The 24596-nt window shown below is 50.1% G+C and overlaps 1 protein-coding gene across 1 annotated transcript in view; it reads left to right on the top strand.

The window, feature by feature from the left end:
* c5h5orf34 (chromosome 5 C5orf34 homolog) overlaps nucleotides 1-24596 on the top strand; it is a 62298-nt gene that overhangs the window by 6163 nt on the left and 31539 nt on the right. Inside the window, 5 exon segments of the mRNA XM_063049600.1 lie at nucleotides 5817-6042; nucleotides 6728-6817; nucleotides 8659-9284; nucleotides 14711-14812; nucleotides 21082-21202. Of these exon segments, the coding sequence (XP_062905670.1) occupies nucleotides 5848-6042; nucleotides 6728-6817; nucleotides 8659-9284; nucleotides 14711-14812; nucleotides 21082-21202 (1134 nt within the window). The 5' untranslated portion in view covers nucleotides 5817-5847.

The raw sequence follows: 24596 nt of genomic DNA, 5'->3' as shown, positions 1-24596 counted from the left end.
TCAGTGGGGTCCATGGAGGGGAGGGAGGGAAAGGTCAGTGGGGTCTGGGGCACGGAGGGGAGGGAGAGGTCAGTGGGGTCCGGGGTGCGGAGGGGAGGGGAGGGAGAGGTCAGTGGGGTCCGGGGTGGGGAGGGGAGGGAGAGGTCAGTGGGGTCCGGGGTTGGGCGGAGGGGAGGGAGAGGTCAGTGGGGTCCGGGGCGCGGAGGGGAGGGAGAGGTCAGTGGGGTCCGGGGCGCGGAGGGGAGGGAGAGGTCAGTGGGGTCCTGGGTGGGAGGGTGAGGTCAGTGGGGTCCGGGGCACGGAGGGGAGGGAGAGGTCAGTGGGGTCCGGGGAGGGGAGGGCGAGGTCAGTGGGGTCCAGGGTGTGGAGGGAGGGTGAGGTCAGTGGGGTGTGGGGTGTGGAGGGGAGGAAGAGGTCAGTGGGGTCCGGGGCGCGGAGGGGAGGGAGAGGTCAGTGGGGTCCAGGGCGCGGAGGGGAGGGAGAGGTCAGTTGGGTCCTGGATGGGAGGGTGAGGTCAGTGGGGTCCGGGGAGGGGAGGGAGAGGTCAGTGGGGTCCAGGGCGCGGAGGGGAGGGAGAGGTCATTTGGGTCCTGGGTGGGAGTGTGAGGTCAGTGGGGTCCGGAGAGGGGAGGGAGAGGTCAGTGGGGTCCAGGGTGTGGAGGGAGGGAGAGGTCAGTGGGGTCCGGGGTTGGGGGGAGGGGAGGGAGAGGTCAGTGGGGTCCTGGGTGGGAGGGTGAGGTCAGTGGGGTCCAGGGTGTGGAGGGCAGGGAGAGGTCAATGGGGTCCAGGGAGGGGAGGGAGGGAAAGGTCAGTGGGGTCCGGGGTGCCGAGGGGAGGGAGAAGTCAGTTGGGTCCAGGGCGGGGAGGGAGGGTGAGGTCAGTGGGGTACGGGGTGGGGAGGGGAGTGGGAGGTCAGTGGGGTCCGGGGTGGGGAGGGAGAGGTCAGTGGGGTCCGGGGTTGGGGAGAGGGGAGAGAGAGGTCAGTGGGGTCTGGGGTGCGGGGGGGAGGGGAGGGAGAGGTCAGTGGGGTCCGGGGAGGGGAGGGAGAGGTCAGTGGGGTCCTGGGTGGGAGGGTGAGGTCAGTGGGGTCCGGGGAGGGGAGGGGAGGGCGAGGTCAGTGGGGTCCAGGGTGTGGAGGGAGGGTGAGGTCAGTGGGGTCTGGGGTGTGGAGGGGAGGGAGAGGTCAGTGGGGTCCGGGGTGCGGAGGGGAGGGAGAGGTCAGTGGGGCCCAGGGCGCGGAGGGGAGGGAGAGGTCAGTTGGGTCCTGGGTGGGAGGGTGAGGTCAGTGGGTTCCGGGGAGGGGAGGGAGAGGTCAGTGGGGTCCAGGGCGCGGAGGGGAGGGAGAGGTCATTTGGGTCCTGGGTGGGAGGGTGAGGTCAGTGGGGTCCGGAGAGGGGAGGGAGAGGTCAGTGGGGTCCAGGGTGTGGAGGGAGGGAGAGGTCAGTGGGGTCCGGGGTTGGGGAAGGGGAGGGAGAGGTCAGTGGGGTCCGGGGCGCGGAGGGGAGGGAGAGGTCAGTGGGGTCCGGGGCGCGGAGGGAGGGAGAGGTCAGTGGGGTCCTGGGTGGGAGGGTGAGGTCAGTGGGGTCCAGGGTGTGGAGGGGAGGGAGAGGTCAATGGGGTCCATGGAGGGGAGGGAGGGAAAGGTCAGTGGGGTCTGGGGCACGGAGGGGAGGGAGAGGTCAGTGGGGTCCGGGGTTGGGGGGAGGGGAGAGAGAGGTCAGTGGGGTCCGGGGTGCGGAGGGGAGGGGAGGGAGAGGTCAGTGGGGTCCATGGAGGGGAGGGAGGGAAAGGTCAGTGGGGTCTGGGGCACGGAGGGGAGGGGGGTCAGTGGGGGGGGAGAGGTCAGTGGGGTCCGGGGTGCGGAGGGGAGGGGAGGGAGAGGTCAGTGGGGTCCGGGGTGGGGAGGGGAGGGAGAGGTCAGTGGGGTCCGGGGTTGGGCGGAGGGGAGGGAGAGGTCAGTGGGGTCCGGGGCGCGGAGGGGAGGGAGAGGTCAGTGGGGTCCGGGGCGCGGAGGGGAGGGAGAGGTCAGTGGGGTCCTGGGTGGGAGGGTGAGGTCAGTGGGGTCCGGGGCACGGAGGGGAGGGAGAGGTCAGTGGAGTCCGGGGAGGGGAGGGAGAGGTCAGTGGAGTCCGGGGAGGGGAGGGCGAGGTCAGTGGGGTCCAGGGTGTGGAGGGAGGGTGAGGTCAGTGGGGTGTGGGGTGTGGAGGGGAGGAAGAGGTCAGTGGGGTCCGGGGCGCGGAGGGGGGCGGAGGGGAGGGAGAGGTCAGTGGGGTCCAGGGCGCGGAGGGGAGGGAGAGGTCAGTTGGGTCCTGGATGGGAGGGTGAGGTCAGTGGGGTCCGGGGAGGGGAGGGAGAGGTCAGTGGGGTCCAGGGCGCGGAGGGGAGGGAGAGGTCATTTGGGTCCTGGGTGGGAGTGTGAGGTCAGTGGGGTCCGGAGAGGGGAGGGAGAGGTCAGTGGGGTCCAGGGTGTGGAGGGAGGGAGAGGTCAGTGGGGTCCTGGGTGGGAGGGAGAGGTCAGTGGGGTCCTGGGTGGGAGGGTGAGGTCAGTGGGGTCCAGGGTGTGGAGGGCAGGGAGAGGTCAATGGGGTCCAGGGAGGGGAGGGAGGGAAAGGTCAGTGGGGTCCGGGGTGCCGAGGGGAGGGAGAAGTCAGTTGGGTCCAGGGCGGGGAGGGAGGGTGAGGTCAGTGGGGTACGGGGTGGGGAGGGGAGTGGGAGGTCAGTGGGGTCCGGGGTGGGGAGGGAGAGGTCAGTGGGGTCTGTTGTGCAGAGGGGAGGGAGAGGTCAGTGGGGTCCGGGGCGCGAAGGGGAGGGAGAGGTCAGTGGGGTCCAGGGCGCGGAGGGGTGGGAGAGGTCAGTTGGGTCCTGGGTGGGAGGGTGAGGTCAGTGGGGTCCGGGGAGGGGAGGGAGAGGTCAGTTGGGTCCTGGGTGGGAGGGTGAGGTCAGTGGGGTCCGGGGAGGGGAGGGAGAGGTCAGTGGGGTCCGGGGAGGGGAGGGAGAGGTCAGTTGGGTCCTGGGTGGGAGGGTGAGGTCAGTGGGGTCCGGGGAGGGGAGGGAGAGGTCAGTGGGGTCCAGGGTGTGGAGGGAGGGTGAAGTCAGTGGGGTCCGGGGTGTGGAGGGGAGGGAGAGGTCAGTGGGGTCCGGGGTGCGGAGGGGAGAGAGAGGTCAGTGGGGTCCGGGGTGCGGAGGGGAGGGAGAGGTCAGTGGGGTCCAGGGAGGGGAGGGAGTTGTCAGTGGGGTCCGGGGGAAGTGTAAACTTCTTTTGATCTCTCCGATGCAAAGACACCATGTACTACAGTGAATGTAACTTTAACTCTTTATTATCAAATTACTAGAGAGAATCCTCCTTAAGCAATCTCTTAGACTGCTCCGGGGGTCTCCCGGTTCTAAAGCAAATACAGCTCTTTTTATACATATGCAGTCACAGACAGAAATACATGTGGGTTCACCCCCTTAGTTTCTGTACAGATGAGTATTGTTAACTTTATCAGCCATAAATTGTTCGTATAACAGTTTTAATTGCCACTATGCCTGGATACAGACTGGCACTGGCTTATTCAAAGCCTCCTGTCCTTGAAACAGCCATTCCTTTTAATGCTTATCTTGCAGGTGCTATAGTGAGTACAAAGCAGAGTATGTCTCTTACAGCAATTAATTAAGCAACGATACAAGTTACTCTAAGCAAGAACTGAAATTAAGTACAGGTCACATAAAGGATGATGTCAAGCGCTTAGCTTATCTTATGAAAAAACATTTGTGCTTCTCTTTTTTTTAACGTCTTAGCTGCTATGACTCTTACAAAATAGCCAGGGTCACAAGAGGCCTACGAGATGCTAACTTCTTAACGTTTCAGAAGGAGGGGTGAGTGGGGTCTGGAGGGAGGGAGGGGTCAGTGGGATTTGGGGTGCAGGGATGAGAGGGATCTAGGGGATAGAGGATGAGGGTGTGTTTAGGGGGGAAGGAATCCAGAGCAAGGGAGAGGGAGGGGTGAGTGGGGTCCGGGTGGAAAGAGAGTGAGAGGGACGGGCGGGTGAGTGGGGTCAGGGGGAGGGATAGAGTACGGGAGTGGGAAGGGTAAGTGGGATGCAGGGGGAGGGACGGGTGAGTGGGGTCTTGGGGGGGAAGAGAAAGTGGGGGGACAATGGTGAGTGAAGCCTGGGGGTGGGGATAGAGACCAGGGGGGGAGGGAGGTGTGTGTGGGGTCCTTGGTGAGGGATGGGTGCGTGGGTCCCGGAGTAGAGAGAGCGGGAGGAGGGAGATGCGGGTGGGGGCATGAAGGGGTGAGTGGGGTCCAGGGGGATAGAGAGTCAATTTGGAAAGATTGAGAATGGCCTCGGGCTGGACAATGGGGTAGAGGTCCAGAGCCTATCGCTGCGGCAGGGCCGGGGTTTTTGTGCGGGCTGGGGGCTGCGATCCGGTGTTTGGGCGGTTTAAATGCTGGCCCAGAGAGACTGAAATGGCAGGGCGTCGGTTCCGGAGGTGAGGGTCAGACTGATTCTGCTCACTCTGCTGCAACATTTACTCCTGTCTCTGCGGTGGTGAGGCTTTGTGTTTACAAGCTTTACGGCAACGTCCTGCTGTGTAATGAACTGAGACTGAAGCTGTGGGACTGCTCTGGGTTCCGGGTCTATGGACCCAGTTTGGTTCAGAATACTCTTGGTTGCTTTTATTGTTTGCGTGATTTGTGTCTCTTCTCTGCACATTGGGTGTTGGTGTTTTTATTGGGTTCTTTTGGGTTTCTTGCTTTGTGGTTGCCTGTAAACAGACAAATCTCAAGGTTGTATGATTTATACATACTTTGATAATAAACATACTTTGAACTTGGAAAAATATTCTCTTAAGTAGTAGTTCATTTGGTGATCTGCTATCCTGCACCGTTCTGTGGATTCTACACTATTACAGTGCCCCCCTCATAAAAATAGAAATTAGTTCAATGTCTATAAAATTGTTTTCAAAATGCCTCAGTTCTTTGTACAATAATGGATGCATTAGTGATAATTTTTCAAAACTCTTTAGATTCTGGACTAGTTCCTGAGGATTGGAGGGTGGCTAATGTAACCCCGCTTTTTAAAAAAGGAAGGAGAGAGAACCCAGGGAACTATAGACCGGTTAGCCTAACATCGGTGGTGGGGAAAATGCTAGAGTCAGTTGTCAAAGATGTGATGAAAAGCAGTGAAATCATCGGACAAAGTCAGCATGGATTTGTGAAAGGAAAATCATGTCTGACGAACCTCATAGAATTTTTTGAGGATGTAACTAGTAGAGTGGATAGGGGAGAACCAGTGGATGTGGTATATTTGGATTTTCAAAAGGCTTTTGACAAGGTCCCACACAGGAGATTAGTGTGCAAACTTAAAGCACACGGTATTGGGGGTAAGGTATTGATGTGGATAGAGAATTGGTTGGCAGACGGGAAGCAAAGAGTGGGAATAAACGGGACCTTTTCAGAATGGCAGGCAGTGACTAGTGGGGAACTAGAGGTTAAGAGTGAAAGGCAAAATATTTAAGAGGAACATGAGTGGGAACTTAATCACTCAGAAGGTGGTGAGAGTGTGGCGCGAGCTGCCAGCAGACGTGGTGGATGTGGGTTCCTTTGGAACATTAAAGAGAAGTCTGGATACAGGAGGTATGGAGGGCTATGGTCAGGGTGTGAGTCTATGGAACTAGGCAGGATCACATTTCAGCTTTTACAAGGTAAACCAAAGGGCCTTTTTCTGTGCTTTAGTGCTCTATGTCTCTGCAGATGTTATTATAAGCACTGTATACTTTTAACTGCAGGATTAACTGTGTAACAATGTGTGTTGGGAATAATTTTTCAGCGGACGCCCCTGTTGCTGTGTCTGGTTTGCCATGGCCTTGGTGAGTCTGATGGTCGCCTACGAGGATGACTCTGTGGAAGTTCAGTATACAGATGGCTCCAGCCTGCAGCTCTCTCCTTGCGGGTCGGAGTTTATGATTGAGAAGGTTCCTACACAGAACTTGCACCCCTTGCAGAGTAGCTGCCGCGTCCGGCAGCGAACGCCGTTCGTCATCAGCATTTACAAGGTGGGACAGCTAACTTCTGCTTTCTCAAAGCCTTGCAACTGTTAGCAACTGTCATGACTATAACCTACTTTACATTTAAACAGATTTGAAGTAAATTTGGACAGGAATTTGGATGAAGACTCTTAGCCCAAAATGTCCTCTCTCACCTTCAACCTATATCCTCTCATTCTTTACTCCCCAACTCTGGGAGAAAGATTGAGCGCATTCACCCTGTCTATGCACCTCGTGACTTTATACACTTCTATAAGATCACCTCATTGTCTGCTATGTACTAAGGAATAAAGTTCTAACCTGTCCCTATGATTCAGTCCCTCAAGTCCTGGTAGCATGCATGTAAGTCTTTTCTGCATTCTTGCCAGTTTAATAACCTCTTTCCAACAGCAGGCCAACCAAAACTGAACATAATACTCCAAAGGTGCAGCCTCACCAGCTTCCTGTACAATCGCACCCTGACAACCCAACTTTTATCCTTTATTCTCTGACTATGAATACTGGGATAAGGATGATCTGCAGGCAGAATAGAATTAGTTTAACCTGCCATGATGCTTGGCATAGACAATGTGGGCTGAATGGCCTGTTCCTCTTCTGTGTACTAGGTCTTTCACAGTAAGTGCTGACTTTCCACCATTTTTGTTTTACGTGCAAGCATTGTCTGAGTATTCTGTGCTAACTGTTTTTCTTTTAGGAGCAAGTGCTACATGCACTGGAATTCAGGAACCGGTTTGCCTCACGGCCTTACCTCCCCGCAGATCTGATCACTGCAGACAAGCTGTTGGTGAGTTCTGCAACTTCCTTGATGATCAATCTCCCTGAACCATAATCCACACAGTAAACACGCACAGCACCTTGCTGCACTAGACTCGGAATAGTACATTGCACCAAAGGCCAGTTGTAAATGCAAGAGATTCTCTAGATGCTGGAAATTCAGTCCAACATAAAAAATGTTGGAGGAACTCAACAAGCTGCCTGACCTGCCAAGTTCCTCCAGCATTTTGTGTGTTACCAGTAATTTTTTTCATAAGATCAATCATAGAAACGTTGGCTTTCTCGTTTGGCTTCGTCAGTTTATCTAACAAATAAAGACTGAACACAGAATATTAATTTATTTTCTCCGTGTCATTCATGAGAGGTTCTTTATTTCAAGTTCAAGTTTATTGTCATTCAACTGTACACATGTATACCGTCAAACGAAGCAATGTTCCTCCGGACCAAGGTGCACCACACAGTACATATAACTTGCATACAGAACACATACAGTGATGTTACCACAAATAAATTAACAAATAATAAGGTGCATTTATGAGACAAGTTAAAAAGTAAACAGTGTAACACTACTGCCACTTCATACGTGATGAGACCTGAGTGGTGGCAGGGGGTTCAGTAGTCTCACATTCTGGAGGAGGAAGCCGGTCCTAATTTCTACAGTATCTCCTGCCTGATGGTAGGGCTTTAAATAGATTGCTGGACAGATGGAAGGGATCATTGACAATGCTAAGGGCTCTGTGTAGGCTGCACTCCTGATAAATATCATAGGTGGAAGAGAGACCCCAATGATCCTCTCAGCAATTTTCACAATCCTTTGTAGGTGCTTGGTATCAGATGCCTTATAGTTCCTGTACCAAACGGTAATGCAGCTGGTCAGGACACCCAATGGTACAAACTGGGTGGTGTTTGCAATCCATAAGATCATTCAACTCATCGACCTACTCACCATTCAATCGTGGCTGATTTTATTTTTGAACCCAATACTTCCTCCTCCCCCTCCCCATAACCCTTGACTCCATTACCAGTTAAGAACCTTCCAGTCTTTGCTTTAAAGACGCCCCTGACCTTGGCCTCCACAGCCCCCTGTGGCAACAAATTCACCACCCTCTGGCTGAAGAAATTGCTCCTCATCTCATTTCTGAAGTGACATCCCATTATTGTGCGGCTGCACCCTTAGATCCTATTGATGCACACGTCCTGTTCACGTCCACTCTATCCAGGCCTTTCAGTGGCTTTAAATGAAAGCAGAGGTGTGGAAGTTGGCAGAACCGAGTCTGCAGGCCCCAGTCCATGTCCTGGGACTAAGGGACTGTGTATGTCTGGGTAGTGGGGAGGAACAGGGCTTGTTTTTGCTGCTGTTTGTAGCTTCTTGTGCTCTGCATCGTTCTGCCAAGCATTATGGGCATGCTGTGTTGGACTGGGGTGTGTGGCAGCATTTGTGAGCTGCCCCAGCACATCCGTGTGTGTGTTGGTGGTTAACGCAAGCAGCGCTGTTCACTGTATTTCGATGTACATGTGACAAATAAACTTGAACCTTGAAAAGATCCCCATCATCCTTCTGAACCCCACTGAGCACTGACCTAGAGACATTAAACGCTCCCTGTGTGGGATTGAGAGAGATGATAATTGGGCATGATGGAGTGGTGGAGCAGATGTGATGGGCCAAATGGCCTTATTCTGCTCCTAGATCTTACGGTGTTAAACTGTCCACTATCACATTAATAGTGATCTCAGCGTGTATGATCTTTCCTTGTGACAACTTTATCATAAAAACTGCTGTGTACATACAAGTTTTTTTCTCCTCTGATTAATATCTGTTCAAACTTTTGCTCTTTTCCTGTGCCTTTGCAGAATGTGTTCTATGACGTTTCCAAAGTGAGGTGGCCTGGTGCCAGTAGTGAAGGTGCGGTGACAGTTGCTGGCGATGGTCGGGTTACAGTCTGCTCCCTGGCAGGTTACGCCTTCCTCCACTTATCTCCATCTCGGCTTGAGTTCACCGTGGATTTCCTGGCACGAGTCAGCCAGTCTGCCCCGAGCAAGTCCCATCTTAAACTGGACTCAGCACAGAGTGATGAGCATTACAAAAATCAGGAGAACATGGAGCCTGCAGGACTGACCTCGGGGCACAAAGTTTCGAAGACGAGAGCCCAGAGTCTGCAGAGTGAAGCCTCAGCAGCCACTCGTCCCCGTGGTTCACGCCTCGAGGGCAGTGGGCCATCAGGGATCCATTCCAAGTACGTGTACCAGTACACCTGGGTGGTTCAGCACCACACGGTGTCCTGGTGCCCACCAGAATGGCGGCACCCTCTGCATCTGGCACTTCACTATAATCGCCAGCAGGATAAATCACCAGACCCAAGTGGGATGGGTGACCACGCGGGCAGTCCTGGCACCCTGGTGCCTGCTGCAGTGCCAGAAGTGGCAACTGTCCTTCGCAGTTCATTGCCTCTTCACTGCCTAGCTCCACATCTTCACAGGTAGGTTCTCATAGCTGTTTACCACACCCTGTCTGTAAGGGGCTGTAGGCGTTTGGGGGCAGAGGCAAAGTATACCTTTATTTCTCCAGGATGGTGTGTGCTCTCTCTCGTCGAGTTTATTGTCCCGTGGATAGGTACATTGTGCCACAGGTACAATGAAAAACTCACTTGCAACAGCATCATAGATAAGTACAAAGTTCAAAGTAAATTTATTATTAAAGTAGATATCATCATTATCATGTGCCGTGTTGTATGATGTGGGCATCATGGTCTATCAATTACCATGATTGTTCTTGGCAAATTTTTATGTAGTTGTTTGCATTGCCATCTTCTGGGCCATGTCTTTACAAGACGGGTGACCCCAGCCATTATCAATACTCTTCAGAGACTGTCTGCCTGGTGTCAGTGGTCACACAACCAGTTGTGATGTGCACCAGCTGCTCATACATGTATGTCACTATAAACAACTGTGACATGTGTTTTCTTGCGGGCATACACAGTAAGTCCAAAAAACACAATGGAATCAATGAAAGACCACACCCAACAGGACGGACAAACAAGTGCAAAAGACAACAAACTGCGCAAATACAATAATTACTAATAATAAATATCGAGGACATGAGATGAAGAGTCCTTGGTTGTGGAATCAGTTCAAGGTTGGAGTGAGGAGGCAAAGATAACATACAGAACATAAAATATACATAAAATTATTACATAGAGGGATGAGCGAGGGAAAGACTGCAAAAGCAAGACTATCAAAGACAAGTCTCTGCTAGTCAGGAACTGTTCCATTGATATGGTGGGGTTAGAGTTCCACAGAAGATGATGAAGCTGTTCCTGAATATAGGCTTCTGTACCTTCTGCACGGCAAGAGGTCGGCGCGGGCCAGTTGGTGGTTATCGTTCACATATCTCGTTGAGGCAACGTCTCATGTAGATGCTGTCAGAGGTGGAGAGGCATGTGCCCGTGGTGGACCAGGCTGTGCCTCTTGGGTTGTTGGAATTGCTGTACAGGCTGAAGTTTGAAATGGAGAGGGTGTGTGTTATTGTCTAATTCCCATACTTAGCCATGTTAAAACCAGTCTGGATACTATTACCAGCTTCAGTATCATGTGGATGGCAGCTTACCATTGTGGAAGTTGTGGTAAGGCAAGGGTTACCATAATATCCAGGCACAGAGAGTACAGACAACCCAGGCAAGAAACAGAGCCTTTACTAACTTCGAAGTATCGTTAGTTGTCAGCTTGTAGTTTCTATTGATTTTAACACCTGTATTGTCAATGGTGATTGAGCTTGCAAATAAAGAATTCAAACATAGAGTTTACCAAATGGCCAGTATCTGTAACTCCCAGTTAATTGTGCATAAAGGTGGCATTTTTCTGTTCTGAATTCAGAATAGTGTGGGTGACAGGGGCCCTGCTGATCTCTATGCACAAGTGAAGTGTGTTTGAGTTGAGGCGTGCATTCTGCATCCAGTTATTTTGTTTTATTATTGGTGACGACACCGTCTCTAAGTTGTCAAACCACAATTAATGAAGAGGTAAGAAAAACATTAACTGTGCAGAACATTTCTTGGAAAGCTCTTTGGTAGTTACCAACATTTAGACTATCACTATAGTGTTCGTGATGCAATTCCCTTTGCTTGCTGGTGATTTACGATGCCGGCCGGTAGTGACTGCTGGTGATTTACGATGCCGGCCGGTAGTGACTGCTGGTGATTTACGATGCCGGCCGGTATTGACTGCTGGTGATTTAGGATGCCGGCCGGTAGTGACTGCTGGTGATTTACGATGCCGGCCGGTATTGACTGCTGGTGATTTAGGATGCCGGCCGGTATTGACTGCTGGTGATTTAGGATGCCGGCCGGTAGTGACTGCTGGTGATTTACGATGCCGGCCAGTATTGACTGCTGGTGATTTACGATGCCGGCCGGTAGTGACTGCTGGTGATTTAGGATGCCGGCCGGTAGTGACTGCTGGTGATTTACGATGCCGGCCGGTATTGACTGCTGGTGATTTAGGATGCCGGCCGGTAGTGACTGCTGGTGATTTACGATGCCGGCCAGTATTGACTGCTGGTGATTTACGATGCCGGCCGGTAGTGACTGCTGGTGATTTAGGATGCCGGCCGGTAGTGACTGCTGGTGATTTACGATGCCGGCCAGTAGTGACTGCTGGTGATTTACGATGCCGGCCGGTAGAGACTGCTGGTGATTTACGATGCCGGCCGGTATTGACTGCTGGTGATTTAGGATGCCGGCCGGTAGTGACTGCTGGTGATTTACGATGCCGGCCGGTAGTGACTGCTGGTGATTTACGATGCCGGCCGGTATTGACTGCTGGTGATTTAGGATGCCGGCCGGTAGTGACTGCTGGTGATTTAGGATGCCGGCCGGTAGTGACTGCTGGTGATTTACGATGCCGGCCAGTATTGACTGCTGGTGATTTAGGATGCCGGCCGGTATTGACTGCTGGTGATTTAGGATGCCGGCCGGTAGTGACTGCTGGTGATTTACGATGCCGGCCAGTAGTGACTGCTGGTGATTTAGGATGCCGGCCGGTATTGACTGCTGGTGATTTACGATGCCGGCCAGTATTGACTGCTGGTGATTTAGGATGCCGGCCGGTAGTGACTGCTGGTGATTTACGATGCCGGCCAGTAGTGACTGCTGGTGATTTACGATGCCGGCCGGTATTGACTGCTGGTGATTTAGGATGCCGGCCGGTATTGACTGCTGGTGATTTACGATGCCGGCCGGTAGTGACTGCTGGTGATTTACGATGCCGGCCAGTAGTGACTGCTGGTGATTTACGATGCCGGCCGGTATTGACTGCTGGTGATTTAGGATGCCGGCCAGTAGAGACTGCTGGTGATTTACGATGCCGGCCGGTATTGACTGCTGGTGATTTACGATGCCGGTCGGTAGTGCCTGCTGGTGATTTACGATGCCGGCCGGTAGTGACTGCTGGTGATTTACGATGCCGGCTGGTAGTGACTGCTGGTGATTTATGATGCCGGCTGGTAGTGACTGCTGGTGATTTACGATGCCGGCCGGTAGAGACTGCTGGTGATTTACGATGCCGGCCGGTATTGACTGCTGGTGATTTACGATGCCGGCCGGTATTGACTGCTGGTGATTTACGATGCCGGCCGGTAGAGACTGCTGGTGATTTAGGATGCCGGCCGGTAGAGACTGCTGGTGATTTACGATGCCGGCCAGTATTGACTGCTGGTGATTTAGGATGCCGGCCGGTAGAGACTGCTGGTGATTTACGATGCCGGCCGGTAGAGACTGCTGGTGATTTACGATGCCGGCCAGTATTGACTGCTGGTGATTTAGGATGCCGGCCGGTAGAGACTGCTGGTGATTTAGGATGCCGGCCGGTATTGACTGCTGGTGATTTAGGATGCCGGCCGGTAGAGACTGCTGGTGATTTACGATGCCGGCCAGTATTGACTGCTGGTGATTTAGGATGCCGGCCGGTATTGACTGCTGGTGATTTAGGATGCCGGCCGGTAGAGACTGCTGGTGATTTAGGATGCCGGCCGGTAGTGACTGCTGGTGATTTACGATGCCGGCCAGTATTGACTGCTGGTGATTTACGATGCCGGCCGGTAGTGACTGCTGGTGATTTAGGATGCCGGCCAGTATTGACTGCTGGTGATTTAGGATGCCGGCCGGTATTGACTGCTGGTGATTTAGGATGCCGGCCGGTAGTGACTGCTGGTGATTTACGATGCCGGCCAGTAGTGACTGCTGGTGATTTACGATGCCGGCCGGTAGAGACTGCTGGTGATTTACGATGCCGGCCGGTATTGACTGCTGGTGATTTAGGATGCCGGCCGGTAGAGACTGCTGGTGATTTACGATGCCGGCCGGTAGTGACTGCTGGTGATTTACGATGCCGGCCGGTATTGACTGCTGGTGATTTAGGATGCCGGCCGGTAGTGACTGCTGGTGATTTAGGATGCCGGCCGGTAGTGACTGCTGGTGATTTACGATGCCGGCCAGTATTGACTGCTGGTGATTTAGGATGCCGGCCGGTATTGACTGCTGGTGATTTAGGATGCCGGCCGGTAGTGACTGCTGGTGATTTACGATGCCGGCCAGTAGTGACTGCTGGTGATTTAGGATGCCGGCCGGTATTGACTGCTGGTGATTTACGATGCCGGCCAGTATTGACTGCTGGTGATTTAGGATGCCGGCCGGTAGTGACTGCTGGTGATTTACGATGCCGGCCAGTAGTGACTGCTGGTGATTTACGATGCCGGCCGGTATTGACTGCTGGTGATTTAGGATGCCGGCCGGTATTGACTGCTGGTGATTTACGATGCCGGCCGGTAGTGACTGCTGGTGATTTACGATGCCGGCCAGTAGTGACTGCTGGTGATTTACGATGCCGGCCGGTATTGACTGCTGGTGATTTAGGATGCCGGCCAGTAGAGACTGCTGGTGATTTACGATGCCGGCCGGTATTGACTGCTGGTGATTTACGATGCCGGTCGGTAGTGCCTGCTGGTGATTTACGATGCCGGCCGGTAGTGACTGCTGGTGATTTACGATGCCGGCTGGTAGTGACTGCTGGTGATTTATGATGCCGGCTGGTAGTGACTGCTGGTGATTTACGATGCCGGCCGGTAGAGACTGCTGGTGATTTACGATGCCGGCCGGTATTGACTGCTGGTGATTTACGATGCCGGCCGGTATTGACTGCTGGTGATTTAGGATGCCGGCCGGTATTGACTGCTGGTGATTTACGATGCCGGCCGGTAGTGACTGCTGGTGATTTACGATGCCGGCCAGTAGTGACTGCTGGTGATTTACGATGCCGGCCGGTATTGACTGCTGGTGATTTACGATGCCGGCCGGTAGAGACTGCTGGTGATTTAGGATGCCGGCCGGTATTGACTGCTGGTGATTTACGATGCCGGCCGGTAGTGACTGCTGGTGATTTACGATGCCGGCCGGTAGTGACTGCTGGTGATTTACGATGCCGGCCGGTATTGACTGCTGGTGATTTACGATGCCGGTCGGTAGTGACTGCTGTTGATTTACGATGCCGGTCGGTAGTGCCTGCTGGTGATTTATGATGCCAGCCGGTATTGACTGCTGGTGATTTACGATGCCGGCCGGTAGTGACTGCTGGTGATTTACGATGCCGGCCGGTATTGACTGCTGGTGATTTACGATGCCGGCCGGTAGTGACTGCTGGTGATTTACGATGCCGGCCGGTATTGACTGCTGGTGATTTATGATGCCAGCTGGTAGTGACTGCTGGTGATTTACGATGCCGGCCGGTATTGACTGCTGGTGATTTACGATGCCGGCCGGTAGTGACTGCTGGTGATTTACGATGCCGGCCGGTATTGACTGCTGGTGATTTACGATGCCGGCCGGTCGATAGTGACTGCTGTTTCTGCTCCCAGGTGGCGATACAGAAATGTGCCAGGTCTGAGAGCTCTGGACCTCGAGAGCTGCCTGTGTTCAGAGCCAGTGAAAGTGGTTTGGTACCAAGGGGTAGTCTACAGGTAAGAACCACTAGGGACTTGAAATGACGCTGCATTAACAAGGCTGTTTCCACTTCATTGTGGTATGTTGAGTGTTAGAGTTGGAGATCTGTGTGTGTGAGGGGGTGGGTGGAAAGGGGCTCGTTTACTTTACGATACAGTAAGGAATAGTCTCTTCTGCCTATTCAGACTGCGCCACCCCAGCAACCCCTAACAATCCAGATTTAACCCTGACCTGACCTAATCACGGGACAATTTACAATGACCAACTACCTACTAACCGGTACATCTTTGGATTGTGGTGGGAACCCAGAGCGCCCAGGGCAACCCCATGCAGTTCATAGGGAGGACATACAGACTCCTTACAGATAACACCGGAACTGAACCTCAAACTTTGCCCCACAATTTAATAGTGTAGCACTAACCCGCTGTGCTACAACGGCACCCAAAGTTGCCTTTTTGTGTGGCTGTTGCTTATGTTGACCAAAGGCTGGAGATCTGTGTGTGTGTAGAATGGGACTTGTTCTACTGTTGTTTTGTTGCTTGCTGTGCTCTATTTCGTTGTATTCTGTGTTGTTCTGCCAAGCATTCTGGGCATTTTATGTTGGCATTGGAACATGTGGTGACAGTTGCAGGCTGCCCCCGGAACATCCTTGAGTGTCACACATCAAAGTTGCTGGTGAACACAGCAGGCCAGGCAGCATTTCTAGGAAGAGGTACAGTCAACGTTTCGGGCTGAGACCCTTCGTCAGGACTAACTGAAGGAAGAGCTAGTAAGAGATTTGAAAGTGGGAGGAGGAGGGGGAGATCCGAAATGATAGGAGAAGACAGGAGGGGGAGGGATGGAGCAGGTGATTGGCAAAGGGGATACAAGAGGATCATGGGACAGGAGGCCCAGGGAGAAGGAAAAGGGGGAGGGGAGGAAAAGCCCAGAGGATGGGAAAGGGGTATAGTCAGAGAGACAGAGGAAGAAAAAGGAGAGAGAGAGAAAGAATGTGTGTATAAAAATAAATAACGGATGGGGTACGAGGGGGAGGTGAGGCATTAGCAGGTTTGAGAAGTCAATGTTCATGCCATCAAGTTGGAGGCTACCCAGACGGAATGTAAAGTGTTGTTCCTCCAACCTGAGTGTGGCTTCATCTTGACAGTAGAGGAGGCCGTGGATAGACATATCAGAATGGGAGTGGGACGTGGAATTAAAATGTGTGGCCACTGGGAGATCCTGCTTTCTCTGGCGGACAGAGCGTAGGTGTTCAGCGAAACGATCTCCCAGTCCACGTCGGGTCTCGCCAATATATAAAAGGCCACATCGGGAACACCGGACACAGTATATCACCCCAGCCGACTCTCAGGTGAAGTGTCGCCTCACCTGGAAGGACTGTCTGGGGCCTTGAGTGGTGGTAAGGGAGGAAGTGTAAAGGCATATGTAGCACTTGTTCCGCTTACAAGGATAAGTGCCAGGAGGGAGATCGGTGGGGAGGGATAGAAACATAGAAAATAGGTGCAGGAGTAGGCCATTCGGCCCTTCGAGCCTGCACCGCCATTTATTATGATCATGGCTGATCCTCCAACTCAGAACTCCGCCCCAGCCTTCCCTCCATACCCCCTGACCCCCGTAGCCACAAGGGCTATATCTAACTCCCTCTTAAGTATAGCCAATGAACTGGCCTCAACTGTTTCCTGTGGCAGAGAATTCCACAGATTCACCACTCTCTGTGTGAAGAAGTTTTTCCTAATCTCGGTCCTAAAAGGCTTCCCCTCTATCCTCAAACTGTGGCCCCTCGTTCTGGACTTCCCCAACATCGGGAACAATCTTCCTGCATCTAGCCTGTCCAATCCCTTTAGGATTTTATACGTTTCAATAAGATCCCCCCTCAATCTTCTAAATTCCAGCGAGTATAAGCCTAGTCGATCCAGTCTTTCATCATATGAAAGTCCTGCCATCCCAGGAATCAATCTGGTGAACCTTCTTTGTACTCCCTCTATGGCAAGGATGTCTTTCCTCAGATTAGGGGACCAAAACTGCACACAATACTCCAGGTGTGGTCTCACCAAGGCCTTGTACTAAGGCCGGATGGGGGTGACGAATGGACAAGGGAGTCGCGTAGGGAGCGATCCCTGTGGAAAGCAGGGAGAGGTGGGGAGCGAAAGATGTGCTTAGTGGTGGGATCCCGTTGGAGGTGGTGGAAGTTACGGAGAATAATATGTTGGACCTGGAGGCTGGTGGGGTGGTGGGAGGATGGAGTGAGAGCAGATGTGCGTGAAATGGGGGAGATGCGTTTGAGAGCAGAGTTGATAGTGGAGGAAGGGAAGCCCCTTTCCTTAAAAAAGGAGGACATCTCCTTTGTCCTGGAATGAAAAGCCTCATCCTGAGAGCAGATGCGGCAGAGACGGAGGAATTCCGAGAAGGGGATGGCATTTTTGCAAGAGACAGGGTGAGAAGGGGAATAGTCCAGATAGCTGTGAGAGTCAGTAGGCTTATAGTAGACATCAGTAGATAAGCTGTCTCCAGAGACAGAGACAGAAAGATCTAGAAAGGGGAGGGAGGTGTCGGAAATGGACCAGGTAAACTTGAGGGCAGGGTGAAAGTTGGAAGCAAAAGTTAATGAAGTCAACGAGCTCAGCATGCGTGCAGGAAGCAGTGCCAATGCAGTCGTGGATGTAGCGAGGGAAGAGTGAGGGACAGTTACCAGAATAGGTTTGGAACTTAGATTGTTCCACAAAGCCAACAAAAAGGCAGCCATAGCTAGACCCATACGGGTGCCCATAGCTACACCTTGAGTGTGTTGGTTGTTAACGCAAACAGCGCATTTTACTTTACAGTATGTTTTGATGTGCATGTGATAAATAAATCTGAAAGCTATTGTGGTGGAATGGATGTTTAAGTGGGTCCTTGGGGTGCCAGTCAAGCAGGAGGCCACACTCATGTGCCAGAAGGAAAATATTTCATCAGGCTGATTTGTAGTAAACAGAAAATCTCTGAAGAGTCAAGAGTCTGATTTGCTTTAGTAATGTTAAAGTTCAATTTACCAATGACCTCCAGTTGATGGGGTGGAGGGGAATGGCATTAACACTATTGAACATTGTGAAGGTAGACATAGAGCATAGGACATTACAGACCCACCACACTCAACTCAACATTCAGTTAATATTGACTTTCCACCAGCTTGACCATGCCAAGAAAGCGGCTTTCCCTCAATTTGTGCAGGATATTGGTACATGCTAATCTTGGCAGTTATGTCTGTGAGTGAACAAGATGTGAAGCCACTAGGCCTATCTTTTTATTACTGTAGTCACTAGGTGGTGCTCAAGATCAGGCCAGGACCACATCAGACCATTGGTTCAAATCAATATTTAAATTAAAAACTGCACACGCTGGAAAGCAGGAATTTCTGGAAACACTCAGCAAGTTGAGCAACATCTCCGGAAGCAGAATCAGAAGTTAATGTTTCAGGACCAAGGCCCTATGTCAGAATTATTCAGTTGAGCTATAGTGACCTTCACCTCATATTGTCCCTGCTGTCCAAGTTGCCTACCTGAGGTAGTCCCATTTAGAGTTACTCAGCATTACAGTACAGAATCAGACCCTTCAGCCCATCTACTCCATGCCTAACTCATTCTGCTTAGTCCCATTGATCAGCACTTGGACCATACCCCTCCCATCCATGTACTTAGCCAAACCTCTTAAGTGTTGCGTTGAACTCGCATCTATCACTTCTGCTGGCAGCTCGTTCCACACTCGCACCACCCTCTGAGTGATTTGCTTCTCGTCTCTCTAAATCTTTCCTATCCATGTACCTGTCCAAATATCTTTTAAATGCTGTCATCATACCTGCCTCTACCACTTGCACTGACAGCTCATTCCACATACCCACCACCCTCTGAGTGGAAAAACTTGTCCCTCAGGTCAGGTCTCTGTTGTAGGCAGAACCAAAGGTGATAATAAATCAGCATAATGGAGGGAGATTGAAAGCCTAACTGTAACTGAGTGGTGCTACAAGAACAACCTCTTACTCAATGTCAGCAAGACCAGGGAGCTGATTATTGACTTATGGAGGAAGAAACCAGAGGTCCATGAGACAGGGGATCAGGAGTGGAGGGAGTCAGCAACTTTAAATTCTTCGGTGTTATCATTTTGGAGGACCTTTCCTGGGCCCAGCACGTTCTACAAAGAAAGCATGGCAGCACCTCTACTTTCCTAGGAGTTTGCAAAGACTCGGTGTGACATCTAAAACTCTGACAAACTTCTGTGGATGTTTGGTGGAGAGTATATTGACTGGTTGCATCCCAGCCTAGTATGGCAACACCAATGCCCTTGAATGGAAAATCATACCAAAAGTAATGGATATGGGCCAGTTCATCATGTGTAAAGTCTCCCCCATCATTAAAGACATCTACATGGAGCATTGTTGTAGGAAACCAGCATCCATCATTAGGGACCGCCTCCACCCAGATGGTGCTCTCTTCTTACTACTGCCAAACAAGTCAAGGATACAGAAACTTCAGACGTCACAACACCAGATTCAGGAACAGTTATTACCCCTCATCCATCAGGCTCCTGAACCAGAGGGGATAATGTTACTTAACTTCACTTGCTTCATCACTGAAATGTTCCCACAACCCATAGACTCACTTTCAAGCACTCTTCATCTCATGTTCTTGATATTTATTGCTTATTTATTTATAATAATTATTTATTTTTTTGTTTCTTTTTCTATTTCCAGTTTGTTGTCTTTTCCACACTGGTTGTCTGCCCTGTTGGTGGGATCTTTCATTTATCCTATTATGGTTATTGGATTTATTGAGTATGCCAGCAAGAAAATGAATCTCAGGGTTGTAAATGGTGACATGTATGTACTTAGATTATAAATTTAATTTGAACTTTTTGAACTTTGAACTTCTACATCTTTCCCCCTCAACCCAAATCTATGCCTTCTAGTTTTTGCCTCCCACCCTGGGGAGAGAGGACCGTGACCATTCGCATTATCAATGCCCCTCAGTCTCCTTTGCTCCAGGGGAAGAAGCCCCATCTTATACAGTCCCTCCTTATAACTGGAGTCCTGCAGTCCTGTTAAAACTCTTGTTAAGCTTCCCTCCGCTCTTTCTGGCTTTAATGACATCTTCCTCTCATGGCGACTAGAAAGGTTCCTGACTGGAAAGGCTATTTCTGTTTCTTTTTCCTCAGCCGCCTGATGTGCTTGCTTCCTACATTGTCTGTGTTTGATTCGAGTCAACAGCTTGCAGTTTATTAGTGTGTAATTTAAAAAAATGTGATTTACCTAATTGACCAACAGATTTACAGTATTTAAGGCATCCGTTAGTCTTGCGAGACCATGGATCTGCGCCTGGAAAGTGTTCACTCCAGGCCTGGGCAAGATTGTATGGAAGACCAGCAGTTGCCCATGCTGCAAGTCTCCCCTCTCCACGACACCAATGTTGTCCAAGGGAAGGGCATTAGGACCCATACAGCTTGGCACCGGTGTCGTCGCAGAGCAATGTGTGATTAAGTGCCTTGCTCAAGGACACACACACTGCCTCAGCCTGGGGCTCGAACTCACGACCTTCAGGTCACTAGCCTAGTGCCTTAACTACTTGGCCATGTGCCCACTATTTAGGGATACAGCATGGTTAAAGGCCCTTACAGCGCCTATGTGACTATTTAACTTACTAACCGGCACATCTGTGGAATGTGGGAGGAAACCGGAGCACCCAGAGGAAACCCACACAGTCACAGGGAGAACATGCAAACTCCCCTTATAGACAGCAATGGAATCGGTGACCAGTGTATTAGCATCACTGCTCTACCATGCCATGCCCCCACTTGTAAAGAGATGACGGGTGGCTTTTGAAGACAATCCTGGATACCTTTGGGTCGGCATAGTGGTGTAGCAGATAGCATAATGCTGTTATAGTAGCCGTGACCCTGGTTCAGTTCCCAATGCTGTCTGCAAGGAGTTTGTATGTTCTCCTTGTGACCGGGTTCTCCGGTTTCCTCCCGCATTCCAAAGACGTTCGGATTAGTAGTTTAATTGGTCACGTGGCATGGGCTTGTTAGGCTGGTAGGGTCTGTTACTGTGCTGTATCTCTAAATTTAAAAAAATGTCAATAAAAATAATAAAATTTAAAAACTGATTTACTTGATTGTCAATTTCGCAACTGCCAAGGTGGGATTTGAACTTGCATCTCAAGATAACTGTTTCAAAGTTCAGTCTGCTACTTAAGCACTGAGATACTGTCAGTGATGTTTGTGACTTCCAGGTGTTAGTCTGTTCAAATTTCTGGTTCTTCAGGGTTATTGCTGGGTCAGTGACCTCCGTGGAAATTTACCCAGGAGATGGTTCTGTTCTCAAGCCCCACGATGCCACGAACAACTACTTCACTCATTATTTGCCAGGATGCGCTGATGAGCAGGTAAATGAGTTCTAACTTTCCATCAACAAAGTTGTGCTTTCTGTTTGGTTATCCAGTGGCTCTGAGCTTTAACAGCCTGACCTGGTCTGCTAGTGAGGTAACAAAGACCCCCAGGGCTGATTCTCTGTGCTGTTTGCGATTGGGTGGAGACGGAGAACCCCAGGCCAGTGACTGAAGAGTGTAGATAAAAGGAAGGGCAACACGGTAGCATCGCGGTTAGTGCAAAGCTGTTACAACACCAGCCGTCACTAATTGCAGTTTGTAAGTTCTCCCCGTGACTGCATGGGTTTCCCCTCTCACTCCAAAGACGTACAGGTTAGGGTTAGTGAGTTGTGAGCATACTATATTTTCAAAATTTTCAAGGTTTTTAAAGCTTGCAGAGAGATTTAGGATAGTTAGAAGAGTGGGCTGAAAGATGGCAGATGGAGTTTAATGCTGAAAAATGTGAGGTGCTACATTTTGGTAGAACTAATCAAAATAGGACATATATGGTAAATGGTAGGACATTAAAGAATGCTTTAGAACAGAGGGATCTAGGAATAATGGTGCATCGTTCCCTGAAGATGGAATCTCATGTGGATAGGGTGGTGAAGAAAGCTTTTGGTTTGCTGGCCTTTATTAATCAGAGCATTGAGTATAGGAGTTGGGATGTAATGTTGAAATTTGTATAAGGCATTGGTAAGGCCAAATCTGGAGTATTGTATACAGTTCTGGTCACCGAATTATAGGAAAGATGTCAATAAAATTGAGAGAGTACAGAGGAGGTTTACTAAAATGTTGCCTGGGTTTCATCTCCTAAGTTACAGAGAAAGGTTGAACAAGTTGGGTCTTTATTCTTTGGAGCTTAGAAGGTTGAGGGGGGACTTGATAGAGGTGTTTAAAATTATGAGGGGGGGTTGATAGAGTTGACGTGGTTAGACTTTTTCCATTGAGAGTGGGGGAGATTCAAACAAGAGGACATGGGTTGAGAATTAGAGGACAAAAGTTTAGGGGTAACATAAGGGAAACTTCTTTACTCAGAGAATGGTAGCTGTGTGAACGAGCTTCCATGAGAAGTGGTTGAGGCAAGTTCGATATTGTCATTTAAAGTTAAATTGGATAGCTATATGGACAGGAAAGGAATGGAGGGTTATGGGCTGACTGCAGGTTGGTGGGACTAGGATAGGGTAAGAGTTCAGCACGGACTAGAAGGGCCGAGATGGCCTGTTTCCGTGCTGTAATTGTTATATGGTTATATACTATATACTCACGCCAGAAGTGTGGTGAGATTTTTGGACTGCCTAGCTAAATCCATGTTAATTTAATGCAAATGATGCGTTTCACTGTATGTTTCAATGTATATATGACAAATAAAGTTAGTATTTATCCTTTGTTTAAAAATAAAGCCAGTTTGGATTTCCACCTCTGATTCGTCATTGCCTCCTGGTGGAAAGTCTGCATTGTGTGGATGCCAGGCAGTGTAATCCATCCTCTGTATTACACATGTGGGATGGTCACTTGGATGAAGTACAAAGGAAGGTAGATTGAGATTTCAAAGATCAAAGTAAATTTATTATTAAAGTAATATATGTCGCCATATACAACCCTGAGATTCATTTTCCTGTGGGCTTTCAAATTAGATACTGTTACATAACCGGCAACAATGAATATCAATTGAGACAGATTATATAAAAACAACCAAACATTTATTAAACACGGATAAACGATAAACAGAAAAACAAACGAAAACCTTAACCGGAAGTTAACCGTTATGCAGCCGTTCAACAAATCGTCACTTGGCACTGGTTCTTAAAGCGTTAAATGCAAAAGCAGGTCTTAAAGCGATAAGGTCAGATATAGTTCTTAAAATGATAAATTCGAAAGTCCAACAGATTTATACGTTCAATTGGGAGAGACTTCTCTGGAGAAGGATTTCTTCATAGACGTGACTTTCCTGCTGGTTCTGTCCGATGGACTCACGACGCCGAAAGTAAACAGTTTAAAACAACTGACCTTAGTTTCTAGAGAGCAAACCTTTGCATGAACTCTTTGCTCTTTTGGCAAGAGTTATCTCGATGCAGGTCACTACTCCTTCAATGAAGACTCAATAGGGTCAATCCTTTGTTAAACTGCCAAACGATGCCAACTCCTCTCAATCCTTCGGTCCTGTACTTCGATAAAGTCTTCACTCTCCCGCTCTACTGCTGGAATAAGGTACATCAACACATCTAGCAAGTATTTCCAGTCCAATAATATTGTATCTTGCAGAATGCAACACTCCGTTTTAAAAATGAAACTGTGTCACAAAAAACAAATACGCAAAAGAAACGGAGACACAGCACATTCTACCTGGAAATCTACAAACTAAAAACTAACTGCGTCATCTGGGTCATCCCTTTATATACCTGTGGTGCACATGTCATCACGTGACCTCACATCGGCGGGAAAATCACATCAGGTGACCTCCAAAAGACCATTACATCATTCTCACAAAAAGAAATCACAGACCTCCTTGAGCATGTAACAATACAAAGAAACACAATAGAGTCAATGGGGGAAAAAAACTGCACACAGGATGAATGAACAAACAATGAGTATGATAAAGACAACAAATCCTGGCAAGTACAAATAGTAACAAACAAAATAATAATAAATAAATAAGCAATAAATATCAAGAGCATGAGATAAAGAATTCCTGAAAGTGAGTCCATAGGTTGTGGGAACAGTTCAGTGATGAGGCAAATGAAGTTGAGTGGTTATCACCTTTGGTTGAAAAGCTTGACGGTTGAGGGGTGATAACTGCTACTGAACCTAGTGGTGTTGGTCCTGAGGCTCCTGTACCTTCCTGATGGCAGCAGCATGACTTGGGTGGTGGGGGTCCCTGATGGATGCTGCTTCCTGTGCTCAGTAATGAGGAAGGCTTTACCTGTGCTGGACTGCACCATATCCATTACTTTTTCTTCAAGGTCATAGGTGTGACCCTACCAGGCTGTGGTGCAGTCTCCAGCAGGCTGCAGTAGAGTTTTCTCAAAGTTTTTGATAAAATGCCAAATCTTTGCAACCTTGTAAGCTGTGTACATACATCTATTGATGCTTCTGGACACATCTTCAGTGATGTTCCTGGAATCATCGGGAGTTTCGGGTCTCTCAACATCATACAACCTCCTCCAGGTGACCCAGCCGGCTGCAGTAGAGGTTTCTCAAAGTTTTTGATAAAATGCCAAATCTTGGCAACCTTGTAAGAGAGTAGTCATAGAATCACAGAAAAATACAGCCCTTCTAGTCTGTAACAAGCCATATACACGGTTCAGGGCACTAGTCTCACCATGCTCAGCCTTTGATTCCTGACTTTGTTGTGGTCTTAGTAACATCTGCCTCCACAACCTCTCCACTAACTGTTCTGGCCATCTGGTTC

This window comes from Mobula hypostoma, chromosome 5 (genome assembly GCF_963921235.1).
Source record: "Mobula hypostoma chromosome 5, sMobHyp1.1, whole genome shotgun sequence".
Classification (NCBI taxonomy): Eukaryota; Metazoa; Chordata; class Chondrichthyes; order Myliobatiformes; family Myliobatidae; genus Mobula; species Mobula hypostoma.
The sequence above is the reverse complement of the archived record's forward strand: the minus strand, read 5'-3'. Positions and strand labels throughout refer to the sequence as shown.